The 26,641-nt window shown below is 50.4% G+C and overlaps 9 protein-coding genes across 9 annotated transcripts; 4 read left to right on the forward strand and 5 right to left on the reverse strand.

Annotated features, from left to right (window-relative positions):
• Positions 1 to 288: 288 nt before the first annotated feature.
• On the reverse strand, positions 289 to 995 carry PFICI_07546 (uncharacterized protein; the record flags this gene model as incomplete). Its single annotated transcript, XM_007836127.1, has 2 exons — positions 289 to 411; positions 459 to 995. The coding sequence occupies 2 exons, from the start codon at positions 993 to 995 to the stop codon at positions 289 to 291; spliced, it is 660 nt and encodes a 219-aa protein (XP_007834318.1).
• Positions 996 to 1,379: 384 nt separating this feature from the next.
• PFICI_07547 (uncharacterized protein) lies at positions 1,380 to 2,063 on the reverse strand (the record flags this gene model as incomplete). The annotated part of the gene is made up of 3 exons (XM_007836128.1): positions 1,380 to 1,442; positions 1,537 to 1,704; positions 1,764 to 2,063. The coding sequence occupies 3 exons, from the start codon at positions 2,061 to 2,063 to the stop codon at positions 1,380 to 1,382; spliced, it is 531 nt and encodes a 176-aa protein (XP_007834319.1).
• Positions 2,064 to 2,704: 641 nt separating this feature from the next.
• PFICI_07548 (uncharacterized protein) lies at positions 2,705 to 3,652 on the forward strand (the record flags this gene model as incomplete). Its single annotated transcript, XM_007836129.1, has 1 exon — positions 2,705 to 3,652. One exon carries the CDS (start codon positions 2,705 to 2,707, stop codon positions 3,650 to 3,652), a length of 948 nt encoding a protein of 315 aa, XP_007834320.1.
• A 5,342-nt stretch (positions 3,653 to 8,994) lies between these two features.
• On the forward strand, positions 8,995 to 12,255 carry PFICI_07549 (uncharacterized protein; the record flags this gene model as incomplete). Its single annotated transcript, XM_007836130.1, has 4 exons — positions 8,995 to 9,264; positions 9,345 to 10,196; positions 10,252 to 11,887; positions 11,948 to 12,255. The coding sequence occupies 4 exons, from the start codon at positions 8,995 to 8,997 to the stop codon at positions 12,253 to 12,255; spliced, it is 3,066 nt and encodes a 1,021-aa protein (XP_007834321.1).
• Positions 12,256 to 13,991: 1,736 nt separating this feature from the next.
• PFICI_07550 (uncharacterized protein) lies at positions 13,992 to 14,978 on the forward strand (the record flags this gene model as incomplete). Its single annotated transcript, XM_007836131.1, has 1 exon — positions 13,992 to 14,978. The coding sequence occupies one exon, from the start codon at positions 13,992 to 13,994 to the stop codon at positions 14,976 to 14,978; it is 987 nt and encodes a 328-aa protein (XP_007834322.1).
• Positions 14,979 to 15,247: 269 nt separating this feature from the next.
• Positions 15,248 to 16,381, reverse strand: PFICI_07551 (uncharacterized protein; the record flags this gene model as incomplete). Its single annotated transcript, XM_007836132.1, has 3 exons — positions 15,248 to 15,359; positions 15,444 to 15,925; positions 16,073 to 16,381. The coding sequence occupies 3 exons, from the start codon at positions 16,379 to 16,381 to the stop codon at positions 15,248 to 15,250; spliced, it is 903 nt and encodes a 300-aa protein (XP_007834323.1).
• A 2,819-nt stretch (positions 16,382 to 19,200) lies between these two features.
• On the forward strand, positions 19,201 to 20,454 carry PFICI_07552 (uncharacterized protein; the record flags this gene model as incomplete). The annotated part of the gene is made up of 1 exon (XM_007836133.1): positions 19,201 to 20,454. The coding sequence occupies one exon, from the start codon at positions 19,201 to 19,203 to the stop codon at positions 20,452 to 20,454; it is 1,254 nt and encodes a 417-aa protein (XP_007834324.1).
• An 837-nt stretch (positions 20,455 to 21,291) lies between these two features.
• PFICI_07553 (uncharacterized protein) lies at positions 21,292 to 22,274 on the reverse strand (the record flags this gene model as incomplete). Its single annotated transcript, XM_007836134.1, has 3 exons — positions 21,292 to 21,473; positions 21,547 to 21,979; positions 22,041 to 22,274. The coding sequence occupies 3 exons, from the start codon at positions 22,272 to 22,274 to the stop codon at positions 21,292 to 21,294; spliced, it is 849 nt and encodes a 282-aa protein (XP_007834325.1).
• Positions 22,275 to 23,189: 915 nt separating this feature from the next.
• PFICI_07554 (uncharacterized protein) lies at positions 23,190 to 24,951 on the reverse strand (the record flags this gene model as incomplete). Its single annotated transcript, XM_007836135.1, has 3 exons — positions 23,190 to 23,572; positions 23,634 to 24,111; positions 24,169 to 24,951. 3 exons carry the CDS (start codon positions 24,949 to 24,951, stop codon positions 23,190 to 23,192), a joined length of 1,644 nt encoding a protein of 547 aa, XP_007834326.1.
• Between the last annotated feature and the right edge of the window lie 1,690 nt (positions 24,952 to 26,641).

The raw sequence follows: 26,641 nt of genomic DNA on the forward strand, positions 1-26,641 counted from the left end.
AAGGAGGTTGATACCCAGCTTCGGAGCTGTAGGAAATTGTCGGATTGTACAAATCAAAGCGCTGACAAAGAGTGAAACTACATTTGTCAGAATATGCGGCCCGGAGAGACCAGGACCAAAAATTACAATACTAGGAGTTGCAGCTTCTTGATGCTTTTACGACAGACAACACGAAAATAAAGACATGACCGCATCCAGTGAATGCTTTACTCCAAAGAGTAGCTGCAAGTCGTCATCGTCATTCTTATATTCTAATCTTGGTCAAAGTGTCGCGTTTGTCTTTGTGATTCATGCCTTCTGGCCTTGGATCGTCGCCACCACCCTCCTTGTGTGCCTTACCGCCCGAAACTCCAGATACCAGATGCCTTGCCATGTACCGGTAGCCTGTGATGTCACTCGTGAGCCAATTGCCTCTTTCGCATGTAGTCAATTACTCCAAAATGGCAACATGAACCTACCAGCTTTCCGTCTCTGATGGGGATTGTGACGCTTGCACCAATCAGTGCGCTCTTGATGTGTGCCGGCATGTCGTCGGGACCCTCGGCGCTGTGTCGGTAGAGCTCCTGGCCCTTGGGTCCGCTCTCGGGGGCGATGCGGTCGAGGGCGTCTGACATGTCGGCGCGCACGTCATCATCCCAGTTCTCGTTTAGGCTGAGGGCGCACGAGGTGTGCTGGACAAAGAGGTTAAGCAAGCCGACCTTGTAGTCCCTAATCTCGGGAAGCGAATCGACGACGTGGTCGGTGACCAGGTAGGAGCCGCGCGACCGCGGGGGCAGGGTGAACTGCTTCTGAGACCAAGACATTTCGGCGGGCGACGACGACGATGGCGGGGTGGAAGGAGGAGCTGGAGTCGACGGTGGGAAGACGAGGGTCCAGGGTAGAAAGAGGAGGTAGTTGAAGAGACTCGGGAAGAAACCTATGAAAAAGACGACGAGCAGAAGAAAACTGAACCAGCTGTAGTTTGCTGAAGGCCTTGCGTTGGTGGATGACGGCATAGCGAAATACTTCCGTAGTGTTTTGGAGCAATAAGGTGCAGGCAATTGGCGATTACATAGCATGGTGGGGCGGGTGGGAGCTCGCTGGAGCTTTTATGGCAACTTATCGCAATTCATGCGCAACAAAGCAAGGATGACAGAAAGAAGGCTCCTGTTATGTCACTTGTAAGCCTCCAAGCCATAGCAATAAGAATTAATTGATTCATTCAATGACGGAAGCATTTTCAAATGCAAAGGCCCCAAAACTTGATTGACGGTTCTTTATTTTGTGTAATTGTGGTCGCAAGTATGTACAAAACAGGCAGCATCTTATCGCCGCCTGTTGATCTTTCGTCTACGTCGCCATCCGAACTCCTGATTTGGTACAAAGAATGAACTGTTCATCTATGCAAGAGGGTATGAGGTCTCGGGTAACGCTTCGAGGTGCTCGCGGTGGTGCTCGTTGGCCTATTCATTTGTTTTGTCAGTCCATGATCACACAACCGACTTGTAGTCTTCTTCATGCCGTGACATTGAATCACAAATGTGTGAGTAAACGTACATATGGCAGTCCACAGTAAGTGCATGCTGCAATCTCGGGCTTGTCGGTGTTGATGAAGATTCTGGGGTGTCCAGCGGGGCCGCCGCCGCCGTCGCACGCGACAACCTTATCGTGTGTCCACCGGACAGGCTGCTTGTGAATAAGTTCAATGGCAGCTCTTGGTTGAGGCTTTGCGCATGTTCTTGTCAGTATCATGGCCTGAGCAGGGAGCCAGCATTCGTGCCCACCTGAAGATCAAAGTCCGTCTGCTCAAATCGGGGGCCGGACATGGCCTGGGCCCTGGGCTTCTGACTTCTCGACCAGATTCCGGTCCGGTTCGGTGCCTGCTCAAGTCCTCTCTCCTGGTTCTCCGCGACGCCCAGGGAGTCGGCCTCGCTCTGTGCCTGGGGGGTGGTCTCGGCCTTGTTGTGCAGGATGGCCTCCTTGGCCTCGAGGAGTCTCGGGGACGAGGTAGCGAAGCCTCTCTGGGCAATGCTGGCCCTTTGCGCCAGGCGCAGGGATGTCCGGGCGGTCAATCGGGGGAGCATTGTGTTGATGCTGGGTTGTGAGGATGAATTGGCTCGTCTCGAACGAGGTTCAATTGGCTCGACTGGAGTCGTCAACCTCGTCTATCGCAGGGCTAATTGGTTCTGGGCAGCCACGCGCAGAGCAGTCGTTGAAGCTCGGGCCATGCCACGGCTAAAGACCTGTGGATCAACTTTATTCCCTTATCGCGGGGGGCGTGCATCTATCGCCCCGATAGCGCGCGGGAGCTTCTGTAAATTCTTGGGCGGGCGCAAGCGCTGCAACGGCGCAACCACAAAGCACCTGTAGGTGACCAACTGCACAATACTCAACCCAACATCAACAACTCACGCCGCATAGGAAAAAAGGCCATTGGTCATTCTGTTCGCCAATATCTACCTGAGTGAATTCGGCCCTTTGACTAAAGGAAAGACCACCTTTCAAGGAATTATTGCGGAAAAACTCTTCAACTGGAGGCTGTCTACTTTCATCGATCTTGGACAAGACCTGCCCCACGAAATCTTAAAGCTTGCTCTTAAGATCGGTTGCAACCTGCCCAATTCAGGATCTGGGAGACATCCCGTCTTCCCATATCATCTTTACATTTGCCAATCCTCATCACAGTCACATCGCGTTCCGAGTAGCCTCAAAAATCATTGACAGGATGGCGGCGCAGACAACTCCAAAGGGCATGTCCTCGAGACTGCTAACTATGAAGTTCATGCAGAGAGCAGCAGCGTCATCTTCACCAGCCTCAGCCCCGAGCACACCCGCTTCTGATGACTCCTCCAAGCGACGCAAAATCTCGCATAATCGCTCGAACAACGATGAGCTCGAGGTCCAGGTGGATCGCAAAGCTATCCAGGCTGCCATTGAGGAGGGCGAGCGCAAGCGCGAGGAGGCACTGGTTAAGCACGCTGAAGAGCTTGGCGACGCGAGATGGGTGCTAAATGTTCCGAACCTGTCGAGTTCTGGCGCGGGAGCTCCAAACCCTTTGCGAGTGGTTCAGGTTGGATATGCCCAGATTGACTCACCTGATACTTCAGACGACGACGCAGATACATCCCGAAACACGCCCGAAAAAGTACAGCCGATTCGCCGATATAACATGGGTAAAAAGAAGGCATGTTGTTTTTCGTACCACGTCTATTGCTATACCTTTTTGAAATTGCATATTAATCTAACATCTTTACAGACTGCCACTGAGGCAAGTGATTCTGAGGACGACGACGGCGACTCCGACTCTTCTAACGACTCTGATGCATCCGGTACGAATTCATCCGAAGATGAGGACGACTCTGAGTCTCAGACCCCTTCCACGAAACCTAGAAGTGGCGACCGCAGAGGTAGCTATGCAGACAGACGAAGTGCCGAGAAAGCCAGAGCCAAGGAATTTGCGGACAAGAGGAGAAAGAAGGAGGTCAAGCTGAACAATGCCAGATCTCAGCCTACTGGTGGCCTCTCGTCGATCTCCGGGGGTGGCCTGTCACTGTCTTCCGGTGGCCGCCCTATGCAACGACAATCTGGTGCTTTTGCTTTCAACTGCCACAATTGCGGCGAGGTTGGCCACAAAGCCGCCGACTGTAAGAAGTCCAAGAAACGTTCCCGGTGAGATGCCTGCAAGAAGGTCTGTCCCGGGAATTTGACATTACTGGAGCCAACGCCAGCCACTGGCCAGAGACCGTGGCTTCTCGCTTGATACCCCACCCCTGCTGAAATGCTCAGGCCACTGCGATTCTTATCAAGACGCTGGTTTAGTATGTGTTGCATATCATCCTGCTGGGTCCCATCGTGTGAAGAGATCTAGTACTCCTAAGAGAATATCTGTCCGCCTGTATCCGGCAACTGAGCAAGTCGGCAAAGCAATCAGGCTCAACAGCATAGGTTCCCATCTGGGAAGGTTGTCGCCTAGAAGCGAACAGCAATCTAGGTGACCGCTCCAGAATATCTGGCGTGGGAAAGGTCGCCAAATGGTAATAGACCTGGCGGCCTCTTCCCTCACTCACCGAGTGCACTGCAGACACTACAGAAGGACTTGTTACCTTCCACTTGCTGCAAAATTCATGATTAGTTGATAGACAGAAAATAAGACTGTAAATATTATCACCGGTGTGTCCATGAAATCCTGGTATCAAACACGCAATCCGGAATCGTGGAGCGGTCGTTTCGCATTTCCCCTGATATTGTCCCGGGAAAAGGGCACCGCCAGGGTCGTTCCGCATATCCAACATGGCGGGTGATGAAACTCTGCGATGTATTCAGTACCCTGTAATGGTAACCGGCCGCATCCGTCCGTCCGGACTCTAGCCGAAATACCATCAGCCTCCAAGCGACTTCATATACTGGTGTTCTTGCCAAGAATGCCTGAAAGAAAGCCATCACCGCCGCTTATTTCATCGACATTTGTTGATCATGAGCCTGCTTGTGGTGAGAGAAATGCCGACCTAAGCGTACACATTGATAAGGTACTACCCAATTGGGGTGAAATAGTCCGCCAGCAGTATATCCTGCTGGACCCCCACGACGTGGGCCAAGATTCTCGAGGAAGATTGGGAAGCTTCTACATAAACGATATCAACTCCATCTCATCAAAAGGGACAACACAAAGAACTTGATGATACCTTCTGATCTGAGTGCGTACGGGTTGTATTTCAACACCACTTCTCTTTAAAAATTGTGGTTAGTAGCAGGAAATGTCGACCTGATGACATTTCACATGCCCAATCAGGTGACCGATATTTCGGCTAAGTAATCAAGACACCTTTTGAAATTTGTATCCAATATGAAGTCATGGCTGTAGAAATGTTACTCCAAATATGCAGGTTAATCTGTTAGCCATAAAATTACAGATTGTGGTTGCCGGCCTGAATGACCTGGCTACCTTCTCTGACGGCTCCTACTTATGGTACCTGCATCAATCTCGGCTGCAGACTGCGGCTCGGCTTCGTGATACCGTGGAGTGGAAGGATCCAGCCATTCATCGTAGCTTAATGGATCGAACCGGTCAAGCCCGCGAAGGGGTATCATTGAGTAATCGAGCGGATACTCATGAGTAGAATCTACCCCCGAGGAGACTCTCGCTGCTATACTAGAATCTCCAATCATACCAATGACATGCTAGACAATTTATTAATCTTTATCAAACCTGCCTCAGGGTTCTTATGACGACTGTTCTCAGGCAATCGGCCCACGAAGTACTGACTCGCGCTGTTATTGAGGTCGAACATACCTATACTACTTATGCAACCATTCAGTGCTATCAGGGGACCCCTGTCAATATCGTCGGGTGCTGTTTTCTATGAGACCTTGTGTAGTAAAGGTCTAGGATTACTCTTTCGGCTCCGATGAATTCCAAAGAAGTTGGAGACTCAACGAGCCGGAAGAATTTATGAGTCGAGGACCTACTCAATGCGAAAATGGCTCGTCACGATATAATGATCGAGCTATAACTTTCACGACGCGCAACACGACTAGTTGGATAGCCTTGTTCTCCAATGAGACTGTTACAGTCGCAATCATGGGCTGCTGAAGATCTGGAGTAGAAGAGTGGAACTAGGATCTGCAGCCCGTCGACAAGCAGCCATCCGAGGCTGGGTAACGTCGCAATGCATACCTAGGGATTTCTTAACTGAGCAGTACATGTTTCCGTACCGGGAATATGGTTGCTTAATGCAACCCAGTCCGATGGAAGCAATTCCCGAGAAGGATAAAACAACAAGAAGAGAGACCTCAGGCCCAAGATCCGAAGGGATACCGGGCGTGGGAATTACCAAGGATAAGATCCCACCGGGCAAGTCGGTTTCTTGGTACTAACCTCGGCAGGCCGGAGCTTTTTCTCGCGACAACATCTTTACAGAAAGCCAAGGTATTATCCAGGTTCATGAAATGTAACCATGGCTTCTGACTTATCCAAGAGCAGTGGACGATCAATAAGTAGGTACATGTTAGGATCCCATCGCCATACGTTGTTACGTGATCAAGATGGTTTAAGTGGAGACTTTATAGGCCACGCTGATTTACCTTGGTAATACCGCAATAAGAGGCAAATTGTCAAACCATTGGGTAGTGTAGGTGCAGAGAGAATACCAAAAACACTAGGAATGATATATCAGTTACATTATCGCGCGGGGGAAAAAAAATGCATGTCCTCAAAGCTGAAACTTTGTAAGCTGATCTTCTTTCAGAGCACATGCATACTGAGTGCCAAGGCGGATGCAGCGACCCAAGCGGGTGTAGCGGTGGTATTAGTGGTGCTTGTGGCCGCCTGAGTTGCTCCCTTGGTATTCATTTTCGAACGGGATTTCGTTAGGATGCAGATCTGACAGTTCACATCACAGCCCTTTGGGTGTCCATCCAAGTAATGTGTCTGAAAGCTGTGCCCAGGAGGAGCACATGTCAGGATTCAGCAGCTATGCCGTCGGCACCCAGCAAGTTGGCTTGCCAGCCCGCCTCACAAATTTGGATTGGGTTAAGCGGCGCCGTGGATTGAGCAGTTCCAGCACAGTTTAGCTTCTCGGTCCAGCCCTTCAGGCCTCTTTTGGTGCGAATCATTATAGAGTTCTATACATCATGCAACATGACCAGGTAGAGGGAAAACACGGTACTAGGTCGGGTTCATCACCTAGCGGCTCGGGGTTTGAAAAGCTGCTGATTGTCATTGAGCCAACCAACTATCCTGGACGTCGTCCCAACTCTTTTTCTTTCATGTTCCCTTTTCTTTTTCGTCTCATCTCTCCCGTCGAACCCTATGCGCCCATCCCCCGCAACCGGCTTGCCCGCATAATTTCTGCATGATCTTGCAGACCGCTATAGAGGCGTTTCACTTGGGGCCATGAGCCTGTGAGGATCCCATTGAGTTATGCAATTTGGTCACGTTCTGGCGCCACGCCTCGACAATAGCACATCATACATAGTTGTTTTTCTTATTCTTTTGACAAAGATTTCTTGGATTGCCCCGTTGTTCTGAAGCTCAATTGCTCGCAGCCTTTACGTAAGTTACCGCTGTGAGCGTCCTTCTTTTTGGGATCGCGTGGTTCTGCCAAGAATTAGCACCAACCAAAAACCACACCTTGCAGGCAATTGGAATTGGCCAGTCATGTCAGAATACTGGAGTTACATATATGCTTTGTAGACTTTCCAAGTTAGTTGCTGGCTGTAATGAAAACACTTAAGTACAATGTACATGATTTATCACTTTTATTTCCCTTCTCTGGAAAAAAATAATAATAATAATAATCCCGATAGCTCCAAACGTCGCTACGTTCTTACCCGATTTCATATCCATTCCAAAATACGCTGTTCCTCATTCATATACCGAATGCCCCCCCTCTTTGTTATATAGCAGGAATGATATATTATCATTGCTAGCATTGCCTCAAGAACTTACAAACTTCGATCGCCGGTTCCCATTGCATGAACTCAATCCCACCATCGCCCCGCCTCGGCTGATGCTCCCTGCCATGTTATAATTGTTGATGTATAGTCCTTCTAGAACCTGCCGAGAACATACCCGAATACCCCGATATCGACGAGCCGTATTTCTTATATCACCTACCGTCACATCCTTTTGCGGTAGATGGTAATATGCAGGAGGCCGAGATTGGGTGGCACACGATAACATAAGACAAGGATTGTCTTTCCCATGATCTGGGAACAGCGGCTCCTTTATTGTAAACCCCCTGGGCCGGATTCTCTCCATGTTGCCCTCCGAGACAAGATATATGCTGCTCGGCTCCCAATATAGTCCCAAGTTTCCCGTGGACGAGGCTTTCCATTATGCAACGACATTCTTGAAGATCTCCCACACACACACCAAAGCACTGCAAGGCCAACTCACAGACTTGCTTTACGCGTAAGTCTCCTGCAAAGTCGTCAGCGCGTAGCAGTGGAGTCCCATGCTCGAAAGGAACAACGAGCGAATGACGCTCGTCAACGTTGGCAAGCGAAAGTGGTACGGGTGCTGAACCACCGGGTCAGCGCTTGGTGAGACGTCGAACGGTCACCAATAGTCGAAGCGAGGCCAGCGACATATCATCATACCGTCGTCACAAGCTCAGGTCTACTATATAGATAACCCGCAAGGCCTCTCGCCCCAACGCCTCGGGACCGCATATACGTGGTAAGCAGAATGCAGCAGCCTCGACAGACAACACGCAAGGAATAACTCTGACTCGCCCTGGAGGCAGTCCATTATAGGAAGCAAGAAAAACACACACACACGCACACACACACACACAAAGTGAACCAAGGTGTGCATGAATACGTACCTGAACCACGGCCAACTGGAGAAGACCTGATTGTGAGCTCTGCCTTCTGTTTGCAACAAAGAACCAAACGGACGGCCTGTATAATCACGTACGCGCCTACACATATGATTATCGACGATCATCATCCGTTTTTTTTCTTCTTTGCTCATATCATACCCTGGACTTGCCTACATACATAAATATTCCTGCAATACTCTGCATCAGCAGCCATCAGCCGACCTTGAGAATATTGACCACCTGCCTTAGCGCTTCTCCACACTTATACTGCACGGACCCCAACGAAGGCTGCAACTCGCCGACTAGAATCCAGAATCAATTGAGCTACTAGCACACTTGAACCTTACCTAAAATACCTGCCAATCTGCTACCACCAAGGTACCTACCTAATAACTGCATTACCTTACCCTGCGCCCCTCTAAAGTCATCCGAGCCTCGACGCATTTCGAACCAGGTTCCGTCATTCCCCCCCACCATCGTCAAGTGGTTACCTAGGTACATACATCCATCCACCTACGATTGATACCCACGTACCTACCTAACGACAGACCCGCCCACCTGCTGCTTTCTCTACCTAACTCCATACTTTCAACACCAGCTGAAGCGATTCTCCTTCTTCTGGAATCGGAATTATCATTACGAAGACGAGCATTGAAGTATTTTGCAACAAGTTAGAGCCGATATCCTTACCATGCCGCCCGCCGCAAAAGTGCCCGATGGCACAGTGGAAGCCTCCATGCCAGTGCGGAACAAGCAGCCCTCTGTTGAGAGGGTGACGGACAAGCTGGAGACCCCTTCTCTAGACGATCGATCCTACCGCGTGATACGCCTCTCAAACCAGCTCGAGGTTCTTCTTGTTCACGATCCCGAGACCGACAAGGCGAGCGCCGCCATGGACGTCAATGTCGGTAGCTTTAGTGACGAGGATGACATGCCTGGCATGGCCCACGCCGTGGAACATGTAAGCAACCACAGCCTTGCCACTCTGGCAGCCAATTCTCCCCAAATGATCTCACCTGGCCAAACTGACAATGCCTGTAGCTCTTGTTCATGGGAACCAAGAAATACCCAATCGAGAATGCATACAACCAGTACCTCTCCGCCCACTCGGGTTATTCGAATGCATACACTGGTGGAACGTCGACAAATTACTTCTTTGAGCTCGGTGCCAAGTCCACAGACGACGGAGAGCTAAACGAGAACAACTCGCCCCTCTATGGCGCCCTGGATCGATTTGCCCAGTTCTTTATCGAGCCTCTCTTCCTCTCTTCGACCCTGGACCGCGAGCTCAAGGCAGTGGACTCGGAAAACAAGAAGAACCTACAAAGCGACCAATGGCGGCTTAATCAGCTGTCCAAGTCTCTGTCGAATCCAAAACATCCCTACTGCCATTTCTCGACCGGCAACTATGAAGTTCTCAAGACTCTTCCCGAGTCCCGGGGGATTGATGTACGGGCCAAATTCATTGAATTCCATGGAAAGCACTACTCGGCAAACAGGATGAAGCTGTGTGTTTTGGGGCGTGAGCCACTAGACCTGTTGGAACAATGGGTTGTCGAGTTCTTCTCGGCAGTGCCGGACAAGAATCTCCCACAAAACCGATGGGAGACAGAACAGCCGTATCCCAAGGAATTTCTTGGCATGCAAAGCTTTGCCAAGCCTGTAATGGACTCCAGAGAGCTCAACCTTTTCTTTCCCTTCCTGGACGAAGAGTTTCTATATGAGTCGCAACCCAGTCGTTACATCAGCCATTTGATCGGACATGAAGGCCCGGGCAGTATAATGTCATATATCAAGTCAAAGGGTTGGGCCAACTCCCTAAGCGCGGGTGCCTATCCTATTTGCCCTGGAACTGGGGGTATCTTTGATTGTCAAATTCGTCTAACGAAAGAAGTGTGTTGCCCAACCATGACTATATGTTACATGTCTTGCTAACGCGCTCTAATAGGGACTTAAGAACTACAAGGAGATTGTAATGGTCTTCTTTCAATACGTTGCACTCCTAAAGGAGACGCCGCCGCTGGACTGGATTTTCGAAGAGCAGAAGGGCATGGCTGATGTGGACTTCAAGTTCAAGCAAAAGACTCCTGCTAGTCGTTTCACGAGCAAGATTGTCTCCGTTATGCAGAAGCCGCTACCTAGAGAATGGCTTTTGAGCGGGCAAAGCCGACTGCGAAAGTTTGAGCCGTCTCTCATCACCAAAGGCCTGGAATGCTTGCGACCTGACAACTTTAGCATGTCTATAGTCTCCCAAGACTTTCCTGGCGGCTGGGATAAGAAGGAGAAGTGGTACGGAACGGAATACAAGGCAGAGAAGATTCCCACCGAATTCCTGGCTGAAATTTCAAAAGCCGCCAACAGTTCGGCAAGCCAGCGCTTTTCAGAGCTGCACCTCCCTCACAAGAACCAGTTCATTCCCACCAAGCTTGAGGTTGAGAAAAAGGAGGTAGAGAAGCCAGCTGTGGCTCCCCGCTTGGTGCGCAACGACGATTCTGCGCGCACTTGGTTCAAGAAGGATGACACGTTCTGGGTGCCCAAAGCCAATCTCATCATCAGTCTCAGGAACCCCATCGTCTATGCATCGGCAGAGAACGCCGTCAAGGCCAAGCTGTTCACTGACCTTGTGCGAGATGCACTCGAGGAGTACTCCTACGATGCTGAGCTCGCTGGGCTGCAGTACAACGTCACACTCGACTCTCGTGGCCTTTTCGTGGAGGTTGCAGGCTACAATGACAAGCTGTCCGTTTTGCTCGAGCAAGTGCTGATCACGATGAGAGATCTCGATATTAAAGATGACCGATTCGACATTGTAAAGGAAAGACTGACGCGAGGCTACCGCAACTGGGAACTGCAGCAGCCATTTTCACAGGTTGGCGATTACGTCTCGTGGCTCACCTCGGAGCATGATTACGTTGTAGATCAGCTTGAGGCTGAGCTACCCGCCATTACTGTTGACGCCGCGCGGCAATTCCACAAGCAGCTCATGGCCAAGATGCATATTGAAGCATATGCACACGGCAACATCTACAAGGAAGATGCGCTGAAACTCACCTCCATGGTTGAGAAAATACTAAAGCCCCGATCACTCCCGAAGGACCAGCTGCCAATCCAGCGATCCATGATCTTCCCACCAGGCTCCAACTATCTGTACCAGAAGACGTTGCGGGACCCTGCCAATGTCAATCACTGCCTTGAGTATTACCTATACGTTGGTGATAAGGGCGACCGCAAGATACGCGCAAAGACGCAATTGCTTGACCAAATCCTCCATGAACCTGCTTTCGACCAGCTGCGTACCAAGGAGCAACTTGGATACATTGTTTTCAGCGGTCTGAGGGGCTGTTCAACCACGTATGGATTCCGCTTCATCATTCAAAGCGAGCGGAAATCCGAGTACCTGGAATCTCGCATTGACTCGTTCTTGACCCAGCAACTTACCTCGCTTGAGCAGCTGGCGGACGCCGATTTTGAAAGCCACAAGAGAAGTGTCATCATCAAACGGTTGGAGAAATTGAAAAATCTGGATCAAGAAAGCGGCAGACACTGGTCGCAAATCACGGGCGAGTACTATGACTTTGAGGCTGGTAAGTGACAGTCAACGCCACTCACCCTATTAGGAGGGAATATACTCACATTCCATATAGCCCAGGAAGATGCAGCTGCCGTCAAGAGCCTCACCAAGACCGAGATGATTGAATTCTACAAAACCTACATCATCCCAGCTTCTCCTGAGCGCGCCAAGCTTGCCGTACACCTTGTTGCGCAGGGTGTCAGCAAGAAGACAGAGGAAGCAGCTACAACGGACGGCGAGGTGGATCAGATTTCTGGCAATGGAACCGAACCATGTGTGATTGATAATGTGAGAGACTACAAGGCTGGACTTGTGGCAAGCGCAGGTGCTCGCCCCATCAAGGAGCTCAGTGAGTTTGAGGACTTTGACCCAAAGCTATGAAAAGGCTAGAGACAAAATGGCAGGCGACAGCTGCCATACTCTTTCCATGAGTTGTCTACACGTGGCGTCGGCGTTGGCAAGAGAGAAGGGGTCATGAACATTTTACTCAGGCATGGATTAGGCGTGTATATGTTCGTGAGCGCATTTGTGCTGAAGCTTTCAGGTTTACGCAGTACGAGATCATTGGGAAAGGAGTGGTCTTGTATTTTGGTGGCGGGCTTAAAAACAAGTCAAGGCGCGCATGGTTCATTAGAGGAGTGGGAGAATGTTATTGTTGGATGCGTGATCGCTCATACCTAGAAGCTGCGAGAGGGAAAAAAAAAAGAGTGTCGGACGTGCTCGGGGCTGATCATGGATCTATATCCCTAGAGACTGCTTGAGCATAGATTACGTGCCTTTCGAGTTTAGATATTCTGAATTGGTTGAGATACGAAATAGAACAAGAGAAAATGAGCCGGTGATGCTACTATTGGTACCGAGTTTCTTACAGCACTGTTTCTCGAACAATTTGTCTTTTACTCCAAGGATGACTGACAATATGCTGCCAACTACACGGTGGCATGGCATAGCATAGAGGCAATGAATGGCCTAAGCGCTGACTTGCCTCTCATTCGGTCAGCTATTCGTTCGTCTTAGCGATGACGTGGGGGGGAGGGTATCCTGGGCGCGAACCCCCGCAGCCATTCAACCCCGCGATGGTTGGAGATTCCCAAGACACGAGTGTTTCAGCTTTTCCCGTATTCTTTCATGCGCGCATACATGGACCAATCTCTGGCCACAACTCGTCCGTCAGTCCCTTTTGGACAGCACTGACGTCAAGCCATTGACCATGGTCAATTGCAGGGCCTGGTGGTATGAGTTGTTCAGATGAAGACATTCGTATTTGGGCAACTGTCAAGTGTACAGTTTGTGGGGGATGTCGCTGGCGCTTAATCACTACACTACACGTACCTTGGTACCTTGTTCTTCTTGGCAGACTAAAGCTCATGGACGTGGCGAAAGTCCGGGATGCCCATATCACAACACGAGATTCGAGTATGCTGATCGTCTGAAGATGGAGGTGATGATCTCCCTGACTAGTAGAGGAAGTTGCCATTTCCAATTCTCCAAGATGGCAATTGTTTGCTGCAGACGAAATATGCCTGAATGCTATGCGACAAGAGTCTTTTGAACAGCGACACAGTGTAGCAGGAAGACCTCTGCTTCTTTGAAGCAGCCATCGTATCCTTGGGTCATGCAATTCAGCGAATCGGAGAAAAGCGTACGCCTGGTTGGGCCTGTTCCCTTCTCCTGTTGGGCCTCGACCAATGCCAGCTGTACCCCAAGCAGCGTATCCTGGGATAGCTGTGGATGTCGTCCTGGTCCCTGCCTGTTTGCCTGCGCCCCCGGGCTGGTTCCTGGCGATCTGTTTGTCCAACCAAACAAGCTTATTTGACGTCAATCTCATAGGCCTAACTATGCGTGTCTGTTGCAGAGGTCCCTGATTCACCATCGGCAAATGTCGCTGGTGGACTCGCCAGAGGATGCCTGTCAATTGTCTAGAATCAGGGGGGGCTGAAAGTGAATCATCGTAATTGCTACGCTGTCCATCTGGTTCAAAAACTTGCTTCTCCGCTGGTCATATAAACGCAGGCTGAGCGTGAACTTCCCCTTTGAGTATTCTGCCTTAACTATCATTCGAGTCTTCAGTCTGCTTGGCGACTCACATTAGCATTCGTCCCCATCAATAAGTCACCATGAAGATATCAACAATTCTAAGCCGTCTTTTCTTGACGGCTGCCGCTCTTGCAAATGTCACGCCGATTCGAGATACAGATCTCACTACTATTTTGACATCGGTATCGTCGGCCATCACTCAGCTGGACGAATCTGTCAAGAGCTTCTCTAGCGATGCCACGCAAGTACAGTCTGCTGCAGAAAGCCTGAGCAGCAGCTTGAGCTCCGCTGTAGATTCATTTACGGCGTCCAGCGCAGAAGTTACCCAAGATGAGGTCGCTTCTCTGACAATGTTCTTTGGCTCGGTGTCTGTAGCTGGAGCTGCCTTGCTCAAGGACATCAACGACAAAAAGTCCGAACTCGAACAAGCCGGTCTTTGCCAGACCATTAGCAACATCAGTGTTGAAGCGACGGCGCTCATCCAGGCCATTGTAGACAAGCTGCCAGATTCGGCACAAGCCGTGGCGACAGGTGTGCTGAGCGCACTCAACAGCACCTTTTCGGTCCAGTGCAACAGTGAGCGTGACTCGGCAGGCTATGGATACTCAACGTCGGCCGCGTCCGAGACCAAGACGTGCACCGAATCCGAGACGGCATCGACGGCCGCGGAATCAGCATCATCGGCTACTGGCATCACCACCACGGTCACCATTGCTGTGACCATTGCTCTTCCATGCACCGCGCAAGAATCTACTCTTTCGTCCACCTTGTCCACGTCCTCGTTGCAGACAACCACGTCTACTGCTCCAGTAGCCACCATTACGTCTACCTTCCCAGCTAGTCTGCCTTCTGGATACGAGAGCCACTCATTAACGCACTCGTCAACAGTCTCGTCAACGGCATCGTCGACGGTCTCATCGAGGGCCTCATCGACAGTCCCGTCGAGCTCGACTTCGTTTACTACCATTAGTACCACGGTGCCCGTTACCACTGCCGGGGCCGTGGCTAATGCTGTTGCGGCCGGACCTCTTGGCTTGGTCGCTGTGGTTGCAGCTCTGGTACTCTGATTTATGAGAAGGGGAAAAAAAGGTTCAATAAAGACCACTAGTTTTGTTTTTTCGGCGTTACAGAACGACGGTAGGAGTTTATGGCACCATTAGACATGTAAAAAAAAATTATACTGGGAGGTCTGCGACTCCCATTTACTTTTCTTTGATTCGTTTCGATTGACACGAATTTGGATAAAATAAAAGAATTCTTGAGCCAGTATATTGATGATTTGGAGACCCATCAGATACTGCATGAGACAGACACACGTGAAAATAAATCATGCAGTTCAAAGCGGCCTCTTTGGACCCAATACTGGGTACGCAGGAACACTGGTCGTCGTCACCACTGGACAATACGGCGCCGAGAAGGTTGGTGTAGGCCCACCCCACGGATAGCAGCTATGTTCAATTGTGAGCCGAAATGTCTTTTTTTGTTTCGCTCTGTTGATCATGTGAATGAACTAATAGAAACATTCGACTTACCCGCCCCAGGTTAGTACAAATGTACTGGTAAACGAGGTACACGTTGTAAAGTAGTCAACGCAGATCGACGTCACGGCCGTTACTGGTGTCGGAGAGGTGGTGGTGAGTGGTGTAGGGGTGATGAGAGTGGGAATGATAGACGTGGCCGTGATCACGGGAGCCACGGCACCACCAGAAGCTCCCGTGGCCACGGTTACGGTCGTGGTGGTTTCGTTGCTGCTGCTCGGACACGGCGGCGGGGTAAAGACGGGCCAGGGCGTACACGCCGAGAAGCAGCCGCCGTAGGTCTGGCCGCACGAGTTGATGTAGTCGGCGCAAATGGTCTGGTCGTGACAGTCTGTGCTGGTGGGTGTCGTCGGCGTGTCGGTGACGATGACGCTCGGGGGTAGTGTCGTGGTGGTGGTCACCAGGACTGGGAAATTGGATGACGTGCTGGTATTGCTGGGGCACGGAGGCTTTGAGAATGTTGGCCATGGGGTGCACTATTAAGAGTAAAAGGTCAGCGGGATATCTACGCCAATATACAATAACGAATCATGAGGGTTTCCTCTTCGTTGTTGGGTGATGACGTAGCTCTAGAATGAGATAGAGAAGGATGATGTAAGTGACATGAGAACTGAGTTCCTTACATCCGCAAAGCATCCGCCGTACCATATTCCGCATTCGTTGATATAATCGGCACAAACGGTACGGGTGCTGCAATTATCCGCACTGAAGCTTGACGTCGTGAGCAAGGCAGACGAGTACGAGGCCGGGCAAGGGGGAGGCGTCGGCCTGACTCTGGGATCCGCGTCGCAAATATCATAGCAGCTGCCATACTTTACGCCGCATGGACTGATCTTGTCGACACATATGGTCTGAGGACACTTGGGCGGTTCGGCGGGAGCTGCCAAGATGTTTGCCGCAAGGGCTGCCAGTGGGAGAGCTCGGTATAGCATTGCGTGCTTTGCAGGATAAGGTAATGTGTAAGTCTATTTGTGTTGGCGTATTGGTTGATCAACTACGGAATAGATATTGAGCATATATCATATGCATTGATCACGTCTTATATAGGGCTCCCGTGGTGACTGCGCAATATGGTGCTTTTGCAATGTAACATGCTGACTTATTTGAACTGGAAGCTCGGCAAACTTTTTTTGAGTTTAGCTTGCGGATTGAGCAGGGACAATGATGTGAGCTTGACGGACTCCAAAAAATCTTGGCCGTTATATATTCATGGTACAAGAGAATTTGCGTCGAGAGACATTATGCAACGGGTGCTGCAACAATAAACGCCGCGATTGGTCGGGTCTGGAGATATTGGTACCTATAGCGTAGCCTTACCAATGGAAAGGCATTGTAAGCGAAGGCTTCGGGTGGAAATGTGTACCCCAAAGTCATGAGCTGGAATGGGCAATTAATTCGAGCTTGCGTCGTTTGTATCTCGCTCGTATTCACTGAAACATGAACTTGCCAAGAAACGCCGCAGCCGGATGGACAGACGGAACGAGTGATATTATTACTGAGAATGGCAGACAATAGTCAGATTGAGAGGAGAGAATTGCAGGCTTGGCGGGTCGCGAATGTAACCCTTTGGTCTCACCCAAGGACAGCGGTTGAATTAACCTTTACCGCAGCCCTACTTGACATCTTTGGCAGATTGCGGGGAGGGATGGGCCTCGCTACTATGTAAACGCAGGGTATAATGCCTATGAACTCGACCCTGGGCCTGACTAGTAGTACCTGCAAGCTTGACATTATATGGAATACACAGAAGATTGGCACCCGGAACCATGGCCGACATCCGTACAAACCATCCCTTGCGATCCTTTCTGTCAATCGAAATAAGAGTAATTAATTATACGAGCTCACCACTGGACATCCTACACGCCTCGAGCATCATCCAATTTCATTCCCCAGCGTTGGTTTCCGGGTTTGATTCTGTGTGAGGAGGCTTACATGGTGATATTTCCGTCCTTTTTGCTTTGTAACTCATATCAGTGAAACTTGAAGATCTATATACAGTCGTACAGTCAAATTATAACCGGAACTCACTGTCTGTCTTGAGCTATAGTCCAAGAGGTTAGAAAGGATCTGCAGCCAAGTGCGGCATATTTGTGACATTGTTTACCTCTCTGTCGTGTACTTGCGACGTTCTGTACTAGCCGGCACAACCGAGCATAAGCGGGGGAACGTTCAAGCCAAGGCGGCAGGAACAACTACATCGCGGAAAACCGCAGTGATTTCCAAGAGAGATGCGATTCTTTTTTCACTTGCCGTCTCTTTACCTTGCTTTTCCAGCTTTTGACTTGTCTGTCAGGTGCACAAATCGAGAAGCCTCGTCGTACGATGGCTCATGTTCAAGGTTGACCAAGACTGTTGGCTGGCGTCAACGTGTGACTCTCTGACTGTTCAAGGTAAGGCGGATGAATCATTCGACTGTCGGAGCATGATCGTGTACTCCCGGAATCGTTGCACAGCTGCATTGCGGTTGCGCGTCCCATGTGCGATGAATTCGTTCCTGACAAGCTGAGTGGTGCGTGACTTTAACAGCAGCACTTCACTTCTCAATCACAGACCAGACTTGCAAAAAACGAGGCGACAGGTAAATGTTAGGTACTAACCATTCCGTTGATACCCGCCTACCCAAAGGGACCGACCGCTAGAGTTGCGATTGTTGGGCTCTGTGATCACCAACATTGTTACTTTACTCCAGTGTCGGCAGTTACAGAAGCTCTTCTAAGCATTCTGCATCGGGTTCTGGCTCATGCGTTTCATCTGTTTGGATATTGCTCACGAACAGGACACATCGTCACTATGCCAAGTGCTTGCTGCGTTGGCACGAGAGAATCTGATTATGAGATCATGCGGCGGGGGAGTTTGTCGAGTTGCAGAGCTGCCGAACTGCGATCTGCCAACTGCAATCTGCCATCTGCGACATGGCGAAATCCGATAGAAGGATCGAGAGAGAGGGGAGACTTGAGAGCGGGTAACAGTAAGACGAAAGAGGTAAGTGGGCCTAGATTCGCCCATTACATATATACCCGGAGCCACCCGCTGAACGTTCATAGGCTCGTCTCTAGGCCGCATGGCTCTTCTAGGCAGGCCTCCAGGCAATCAGGACACACAACTACCCCTCCGACTGACATCACCGGTGCTCTGCCAGCCCACCTGAGCTTGCTGCTGAGCACCTGCGCTCGCCTGTGCGCTGCTGCTGCTGCAACGCTCTTTGGTGCGCAACCACTGGAATCGCTTCCCAGTCCTGCCAGTCATTCGCTACACCGCAACATGATCGCGGCAGGCATGCGGGTTCAGTCACCCGTTCCAGCCAGTCTCAGCGCTCGCAGACCTTCGGTCGATGCAGGATTTACGTCGTGATGCATCGGTCATCCATGCCACCCGCAAATGCCCTACCGAAAAGGCTGGACCCTTCTTGCTTTCGACCTTGGTTCGCTGGGCCAGTCGCGGTAAGTTGACACTTATACGGTCCGGCCCAGGCTGTGCAAGACTTGAGCACTCAAGAGTAAGAGTTGTGCCTACAATTTGTCTCGGAAAAAAGAAAACAGACTCGTGACTTGCTCTGTTCATAAGCTTGCACTAAACCTTCCTATCGCACGTTGAAAGAAAAGGCCTCCTACCTCTAGGGTGCTCTTAGGGGCGATAGATCAGCTATAGCTCCCTCTCCTCCCCTCTTCTTGTGCTTGGCGATTCTCGTCTGCTCTCTGCAAGAACAACATCTCATTGCCACTCTCATCGACTACGCCATACTGAGCTCATCATGGCTTCTCGATCTTCTCGCTCTCGCCCCGACTACGACGACCCTCGCATCTCGAGACAAGCATATCCAGACCCCCGGGCAGGTCTGAACGACGACGCCTACGAGTATGTCGGCTCCGATGCCATCCCAGACCCACCATCTCACACATTTGACAACGACGAACGTCGCTCGTCCCGCCGCCACAGCCCACCGCGGAGGCACAAGTCGCATAGATCCTCAACTTTACCAGCCAAATATGCCGATGACTATCCTTCACCGCCAAAATCGCGGCGGGCCGAGTCCCCTGTCCCGCGTGCTTCACGACACTCGGATTCTCCCCCACGGCACCGACGTTCACGGCACGAGACAGCACCTGCACCAAGACGATCTAGAGGAGATGTTGTGGTGGAACCTCCAGTGGTAGCCAAGAACGACAAGGCTGGTCGCTGGCAGGACCGACCAGCTGTCAAGAACATGAAGACGTACGGAACAAAAGGCCTGCGGACCTTTGGTGATATCGTGGAGGCTTACGCGGCGGCGCAAGCGGGAGGCGCCGCCGCTGGCAGAGGCCGATCAGAGGGACGGGGCTACGATCGCTATGATGATTATCATGATGATCGCTACGACAGACCGGCTCGTCGCAGCAGGCGGCAATATTCTCCATCCCCGTCCCCTTCGCCGCCGCGGAGGAGTGCAGCCAAGCGGAGCGACCGACGAAAATCCACTGCGAATGCCAAGGAGAGGTCGTATAGTACCTCGCCTCCCCCTAAAAGCAGAGGCTACAACTCCGATGATGACCGCCGCCACCGCCGACGTAGTCGCAGATACTCGCCCAGCCCTAGCCCATCTCCGTCACCAAGAAGACGACGTGGTCGATCATACTCGCACGCTGACGATGCAAGTCTGCGTTCGACCAGGTCTCGGTCAGAACACCACCCACATATGAAGCATTACAAGAACGAGATGAGAGCCCCCAACCCAGATGTAGCGCATCGGTGGCAGTTGGCTGCTCGGGCTGCGCTTGAGGCCGGTGGTGTCACGGCATTCCGCTTGCGCAAGGAGCCCGGCTCCTGGACTGGCCCAAAGGGTGCCAAAGTTGTTACGGCCGCCCTAGGAGCCGCCGCTATCGACTCATTTGTTGACAAGGACCCTCGACGTACAAAGACAGGCGGCATCAAGGGTATGGCCGAGAGTGTCGTTGGCGGCATGCTGGCAAGCAAGATCATGGGTGTCCCATCCGGCAGCACGCGCTCAGGCAAACCGAGGAAATTTTAGGATGACTTTTTTGCGACATATCACTGCCAGGAGTTCCACTACTTTGTCCTTTCATGATAATGTATATTCACGACGGTTTACGAGTTATGTTTTTTGTTCTCATTTTATAGGTATATATATATATTAGTATCTCATACTCATGAATCATAGAAAATGGTTGGAGAAAAGGACATAGATTGACACGCAGGCAAGCACATAGGAATCGAGCTGGACGACGGGTATATTAGATCATATAGCACATGAACATTATCTACACTCACACAATGTCGTCATAACTCCTGACGTACCACAAATCTCGGTCGCACATGAATACTGCAAACAAGAGTCTCAATAGACTGACCGCCCCCTACTTTGGTGCGGTAAACCTTATTTGACGATTACCAGCCACCATGTATGTATGCCCTGAAAAAGAGTATGGTCGTGCGCAGTCGAGAGTAGAACCTAATAAAGATGACGCATTTCTATTAGTATGAAGTGTCGCCATTCTGAGTTTTGCACAAGAACCCATTAAGTGCCGAAGAAGCAAGAGATACCTTTGACCACGGAGCATGTTTCGAGATGCCTTTCTTTTACAACAAAGTAAAACCATAGGCAGCGGGCGTCCCCAAGTCCAATTTCAAAGTCGACGATTTTCACACAAACCGACAAGAGATCGACATTGAGGTGGTCATATAGTCTTTGGTAATCGAATGATGTTCTACTCCATCTCAATAAGTCGACCTGTAAAATCTGACAGACGGGGACGAGATGGTTCGGGATAGTTCGTGGCAGGCAGAGACCGCCTCTAGAAAGACGAACAAATAAAACAGCCCCTCGTTGTATATATCTTAATTTCCTTCAACCACCACGGCCCGCTAGTAATCGCTTCACCTCTGCTGGTAAGTCCTTGGTCTCGTCTTGTTTTGACGTCGCCTGTTCTAGTATCTGCTGTAAACGGTTTGCCTCATCGGCGAAACGACTCTTATCTCTGGCAGTGTCTCCCAAAACTAAGGCCTTGTCAAAGTCCAAGATGTAGAGTTCTGTTTTCAGAAATCAGCCATTGCTTGCATGGAAAAGAAATAATGGGCGTGTCCCTCCGGCAGTGGCACTCACTTTTCTTGCCAGTGTCGTCGCGCTGAAGAAAAAGATTGTTGAAACCGATTAATGGCCAGATGGCATGGTTAATGTGATCGCGATGTAACAACTTGAGGGCGTGTAAGTCAGTAAACAGCTGTTTGATCTCATTGGCCAAATCTTCTGTCACGTCGTCTTTTTGGAGCATCTTGAGATCAACGAGATACTCAAAGATGATCCCCCGGCGCGCTTCAGAGCTCGATTCACCAATAGTCCATTCGCCTTCTGTAACGTTTGCTGGAACCTTCATGGTTCCATAACAGCGTGGCCATCGAAGGTCAGAATTGCTGATATTACCAAACATGGCATCACGGGCTGTTATTGGCGATGCGATAGCGCTGGATCGACCAAGTTCGGCGTTGGCAGCCACTTCCCTGTTGTAATCGTCTTCACAGGCCCGTGTATCGGGAAACTGTTCTAAGGGATAAGTATTATTCTCCCAGTCACATTTGATGCAAACATGGAGAACATACAATCTTGAGTATCAGATTATCTCGAGGAGGTCTTGTTTCGGATTTGCAATCCTTGGATGTCCTTTGTGCCTCGGCAAGTTGCTGCCCGTCCACGGCAGGTCGAGCCTCAATCAGGTATAGGCTAGCACGCTTTCGCTTCGTGCCATCGTGGATTTGGCGAGTAATTCTCCATTCAATGAGCGTGCTGAGATCATGAATTACATGCGACGGTGACAACTTGCGTTTTCTCTGCATTGTCGTGGTAAAATTGTGTCTTGTCATGCAAATGAGGACTGAGAGAATTGCGCTCCTTGGCAATGAACAGATATACCCAAGTCACTGGCGAATCCGAAGTTGAGCCGGGGTAATGTGCCAATGTTCATGGTCGGTATTTTCAAAATGAGCCGAGTGGTGAGCAACTGGCCTGCTTTCGTTGAAGTACATTGGATCTGCCGTAGGCTGGACACGAGAAGCTTGGGCTGGTAGTTTTTTATTGTCCTTACGATTGAAGTAGTACGCCTTGACGGCATTCAAGCTGATCCTACGGCGGTCATCCTCGCTGCACCTCTCGCTTGGCTTCATCTTGCAGCAAGGAACTTGGAAATACCATAGATGCCGACAGATTGTGCGATGATTATTACAATGCCATAAACTGTGAGGTTCTGGCGGAGCGGTCATTCGGAGACATTGGAGAATACGGTTGCAGGTTTACCAGGACAGAGAAATGAGTTTTCGTGGGACGTGTCCCAGCCAGCTCATAGAAAGCACCAACCTTGAGAGGAAAAACCCGTCGCGGCCCGGCAGCGTAATATATTTATGTTTTACTCGGGTAGTACTTTTAGTGTCGAAAGGATTGAGATGCTAGTTGGGAGATTGAGGATGAAGATGGGAGAATATGCAAGTAGATAACGTACAAATTACAAACAGTCACGGCCGAGTGCCCAGTAAACTAGATTTCTAGTGTAGAAATGAGGTAAATTCTATCGCAAAGAAACACGCTGTTCAGGAGCCAATTCTAATCCCAAGTCATGAGACCCTCGTTTATACCACATGGACAATGAGTCCAGAAGTACCTAAATATACTTGCTGATATGCCTTCAACATTCAGTCATCCAGACCGTTCTATAATTTCTTAAAATGCTCTATCCCCACTCTTGGATCTCGATATCTTTAAAAGTCATTGTCTTTTTCGTTGTTGTTGTTGTTGTTGTTGTTGCTGCTGCTGAGGTGATTCAGGACCTGATGCCCCTTTTGCTTGATTTGGCGACCCTTCTTCTCAATCTTTCTCCTGATTGTGGGCGGATATCTGTAATTGACAGGACTCTCGGAGCCGACAAAAACGAAAGTATCGTAAATGACACAGCCCAAGATGGATCCAACAAATGTCGCAGCCCACGGGCCGTAAAACCACCACGGGTTCTTGAAGACGGTGTCCTGGTGGTAGCCGACGGCATAAGCAATCAGTCTAGGCCCAAAGTCGGACGCTGGGTTCAGGGCGGATCCGATATTGAAGCCAAGGGCCATTTTCAAGATTGCAACAAGCAAACCGAGCACTATTATCAATGAGGGATTAGCACCAGCTTGGTTCGGGTTCGGGAAGAGTCATGGACTTACCAAAAGCGTGCATTCCAGCTCCAGGAGGATTGTTTTGATCGTCACCAAGAGCAAAGACCACAATCACCATGATGGCAGATCCAACTGATTGATTCAAGAAGGCGTTGCCTGGTGATACCCAGCTCTGTGGCGTGGATATGAAAGCCTTTGAAGTATTCTCTAGCGACGGGTCCATGTAGTATATCGTGTCGGCATAACAGCCATATGCGAGCGCACCAGCTACAATGGCTGCGATGAACTGAACAACAACATATACCATGCACTGACGCCATGGGAACCCACGGAATAGCGACAAGCTGATGGAAATTGCTGGGTTCATGTGCGCACCCGACACTCCACCTCCTAGATAGACACCAAACATCCAGGCAAAGCCCCAGGCCCAGCAGGATGTTTCGTACGTACCGTAAGGCTGTGACTCGTTTTGGGAAAGATTAACCGACAGAGTTCCAGCCAGACCGAGGAAAATAGCCACTGCAGTCTAGAGAAATCGTTTGTGAGCAGGGACTCCCAAAAACGGGCATATGTCAAGACTTACCGAGAGAAACTCGGCAAGAGGTTCGGGGTGTTTTGCTCTCATCCTCGCCCACCAGTTGCGCAGCTCGTCCAGGTCGCGTTCTCCATTCTCATAGTCGTCGTGCTCGCGCTTCCCCAGAGGCTCGCCATCAATCTTGTACTCTGCCGTAGATCCGGCGTCGTCAGGACGCGGACTAGGAGCCCGCTGCTCCTGCTCGGGCACCCCCGGGGTGTAGTCAAACACGGGTTGACCGGCAACGTTGCGTCGGTCATTGTGCGCCGTGCCATTGGCCGTGTGTTCCGGCCTCGCGGAGCCCCGCGTGGTCTGCGACGAGAGGACGTGGTCAAACTGCCCAGAGCCCTCGATGCCCGGTGTAGGCGTCGGCGTCGCCAGTTCCAACTCGCCTCGCTCGGCGAGCTCCTCGAGCGGCCGGTTCTTGTTGGCCGCGTTCTTCTTTACCCGGACCTTTTTGGGCCCGCGCACCAACCGCGGCAGCGGCCGTCCCAAGCTAAAGACGGGCTTGCGCTTGGGTTGATCGTACCAGGGGTTCTGCTCCAGATACTCGTCGTCGATCCATCCCGCCCGTTCAGTGTTGGGAGTCTCGAGAATGGTATGCTGCGAGAGGCCGTCCAAGTCTGCTCTGCCGGCCGTGTAAGTGCCCCGAACGGACGAGCCGTAGTGCGTGCCGCGGTGGAGATTGATAGACGGCCGAACATTTGTACTAGCCCCTCCAGGCTGGCCCGAAGAGGAGGGCGGACGCAAGGCCTCGCTCGGCTGGTAGCTGAAGGTCCTTTGAGACTGCATGCTTTTCCTTTTCCCCTAGAGACTGTAGCTTCTCCAAGCCAAGGTTTTCTGTGAGCGGAAAGAGAAAGACCTTCTCGAATGTGACAGAAACATTTTCTTCGAGGATGCGCCCGTATTCAAGTAATCAAGAGTCCCTGATGGGATTTCATCGGCGATTCCACCTTTGATCTATGATCGTCGCTTTTTGCGTGGACCAATGTCGGCCTTGGCCATTTGGGTATGACCCATCGACAAGGCCAGAGACAAGCTGCAGAGAGGATGGGGACCCATTGTTCCTGTCAGGCTCCATAGATATAGGGATCAATGCTCCGGCTGCGATTTGGAAAAGATGATGCGCCTTGTGATAAGCATTCGTGGCTAATATGGTTACTTATTCAAAGACCAACAGAGATTTTCAGACGGTGTCACTGTTATGAGTCGTAGCTTAAAAGAATGGAATAGCCCTATAGCAATTGGCGCCAACGCTTGTCGCTAAAATTCCAAGTGCGCGACCCTGACGGTTATTTCTTGGCGTTCTCCGTTTTGAGACACTGAAGCTTTTGGTTTGGTTTGTTATATCCACATTTTTCATGTTTTAAAAGCGACTCGGTCTATCAAAATCGGGCCCCTTGGTCATGCCGGGAGAATTTCAACAAGTAAATAGTGGGTTCGCAGCTTAAAAGAAGGCGGAATGCGTCACAAGATTGGCCAAAGTGTTCTGCTGGCCGGACCTAACGGTCCGCTGCACTGGACATAGCTGATGGAGGACAATATTCTCAGTTTTGCCCGCCACATTGTGTTATTGCTTCATCATCCTCATGTCAAGCGAAGCAATAATAAACGTCAGATTACGGTCGATCGTCTGAAAAGAAAGAATACAGACCGTGTCGTAGCCACCTGGTGTGCCAAGCTCATACGAGCACCATTAATGCGACTGCCAATGGAAAAAGAGAACCCAGGTTAAACAAGGATGCAATGCAAGGATAATGGAAATGCGGCTCGAATATTTGCAGTGATACGCGGACAAACATGCTCAGTTGGTATTGAGATCCGAATTCACGATAACGCAAGCTGACCAGCTGAGCAATCAGGCAATGTACAGGTCCTCAGTATGACATGGCAGGTATGCATCTTGACTCGTCATCTTGATTGAAACAGAATGGTGCAAGGCCTGTTCTTCCCGACATTTGTCACTCATGTCATCATACTGAAGCTATATTGTTGGAAATTTGTGGATGTAAATTGTCTTCACATCACAGTTTTCACACAGTTGTCCTCCAGAAACCATTATATTGGTCTTACAAGACCTTAAAATAAGATGATCAGCCCAAGTGCATACACACTTTTATAGTCAACCCGTACCATTCCCTAGCTGTGGAAATAACCTTTCAAATTAGTGATTCCGAGGGGCAGATGTGGCGTAGTTGGAGATGTACTGTGTATACCCCTTGCAAGGACAAGTAGGGGCGAATATACACCCTCTCCGAGAATTAATTTGCAGTGCGATCGCGTCGGTAGCAACCGAGACACTAATGTTTAGATTCCAGCGTGCTGGGCAGGTAACGTCAGACTTGCATCATCGGGCTAGCGTGGGGCTCGAGGGTGCCCCTGTGTTTTCTGTCGACAGTGGACAAAATCCAGCATTAAGCCTTGTACTACAAATATGGTTGTTCTTACAAGAAACTGTTGTCATGGAACACACGAATTCGCA

Source organism: Pestalotiopsis fici (assembly GCF_000516985.1).
Source record: "Pestalotiopsis fici W106-1 unplaced genomic scaffold PFICI_Scf_5, whole genome shotgun sequence".
Taxonomy (NCBI): Eukaryota; Fungi; Ascomycota; class Sordariomycetes; order Amphisphaeriales; family Sporocadaceae; genus Pestalotiopsis; species Pestalotiopsis fici.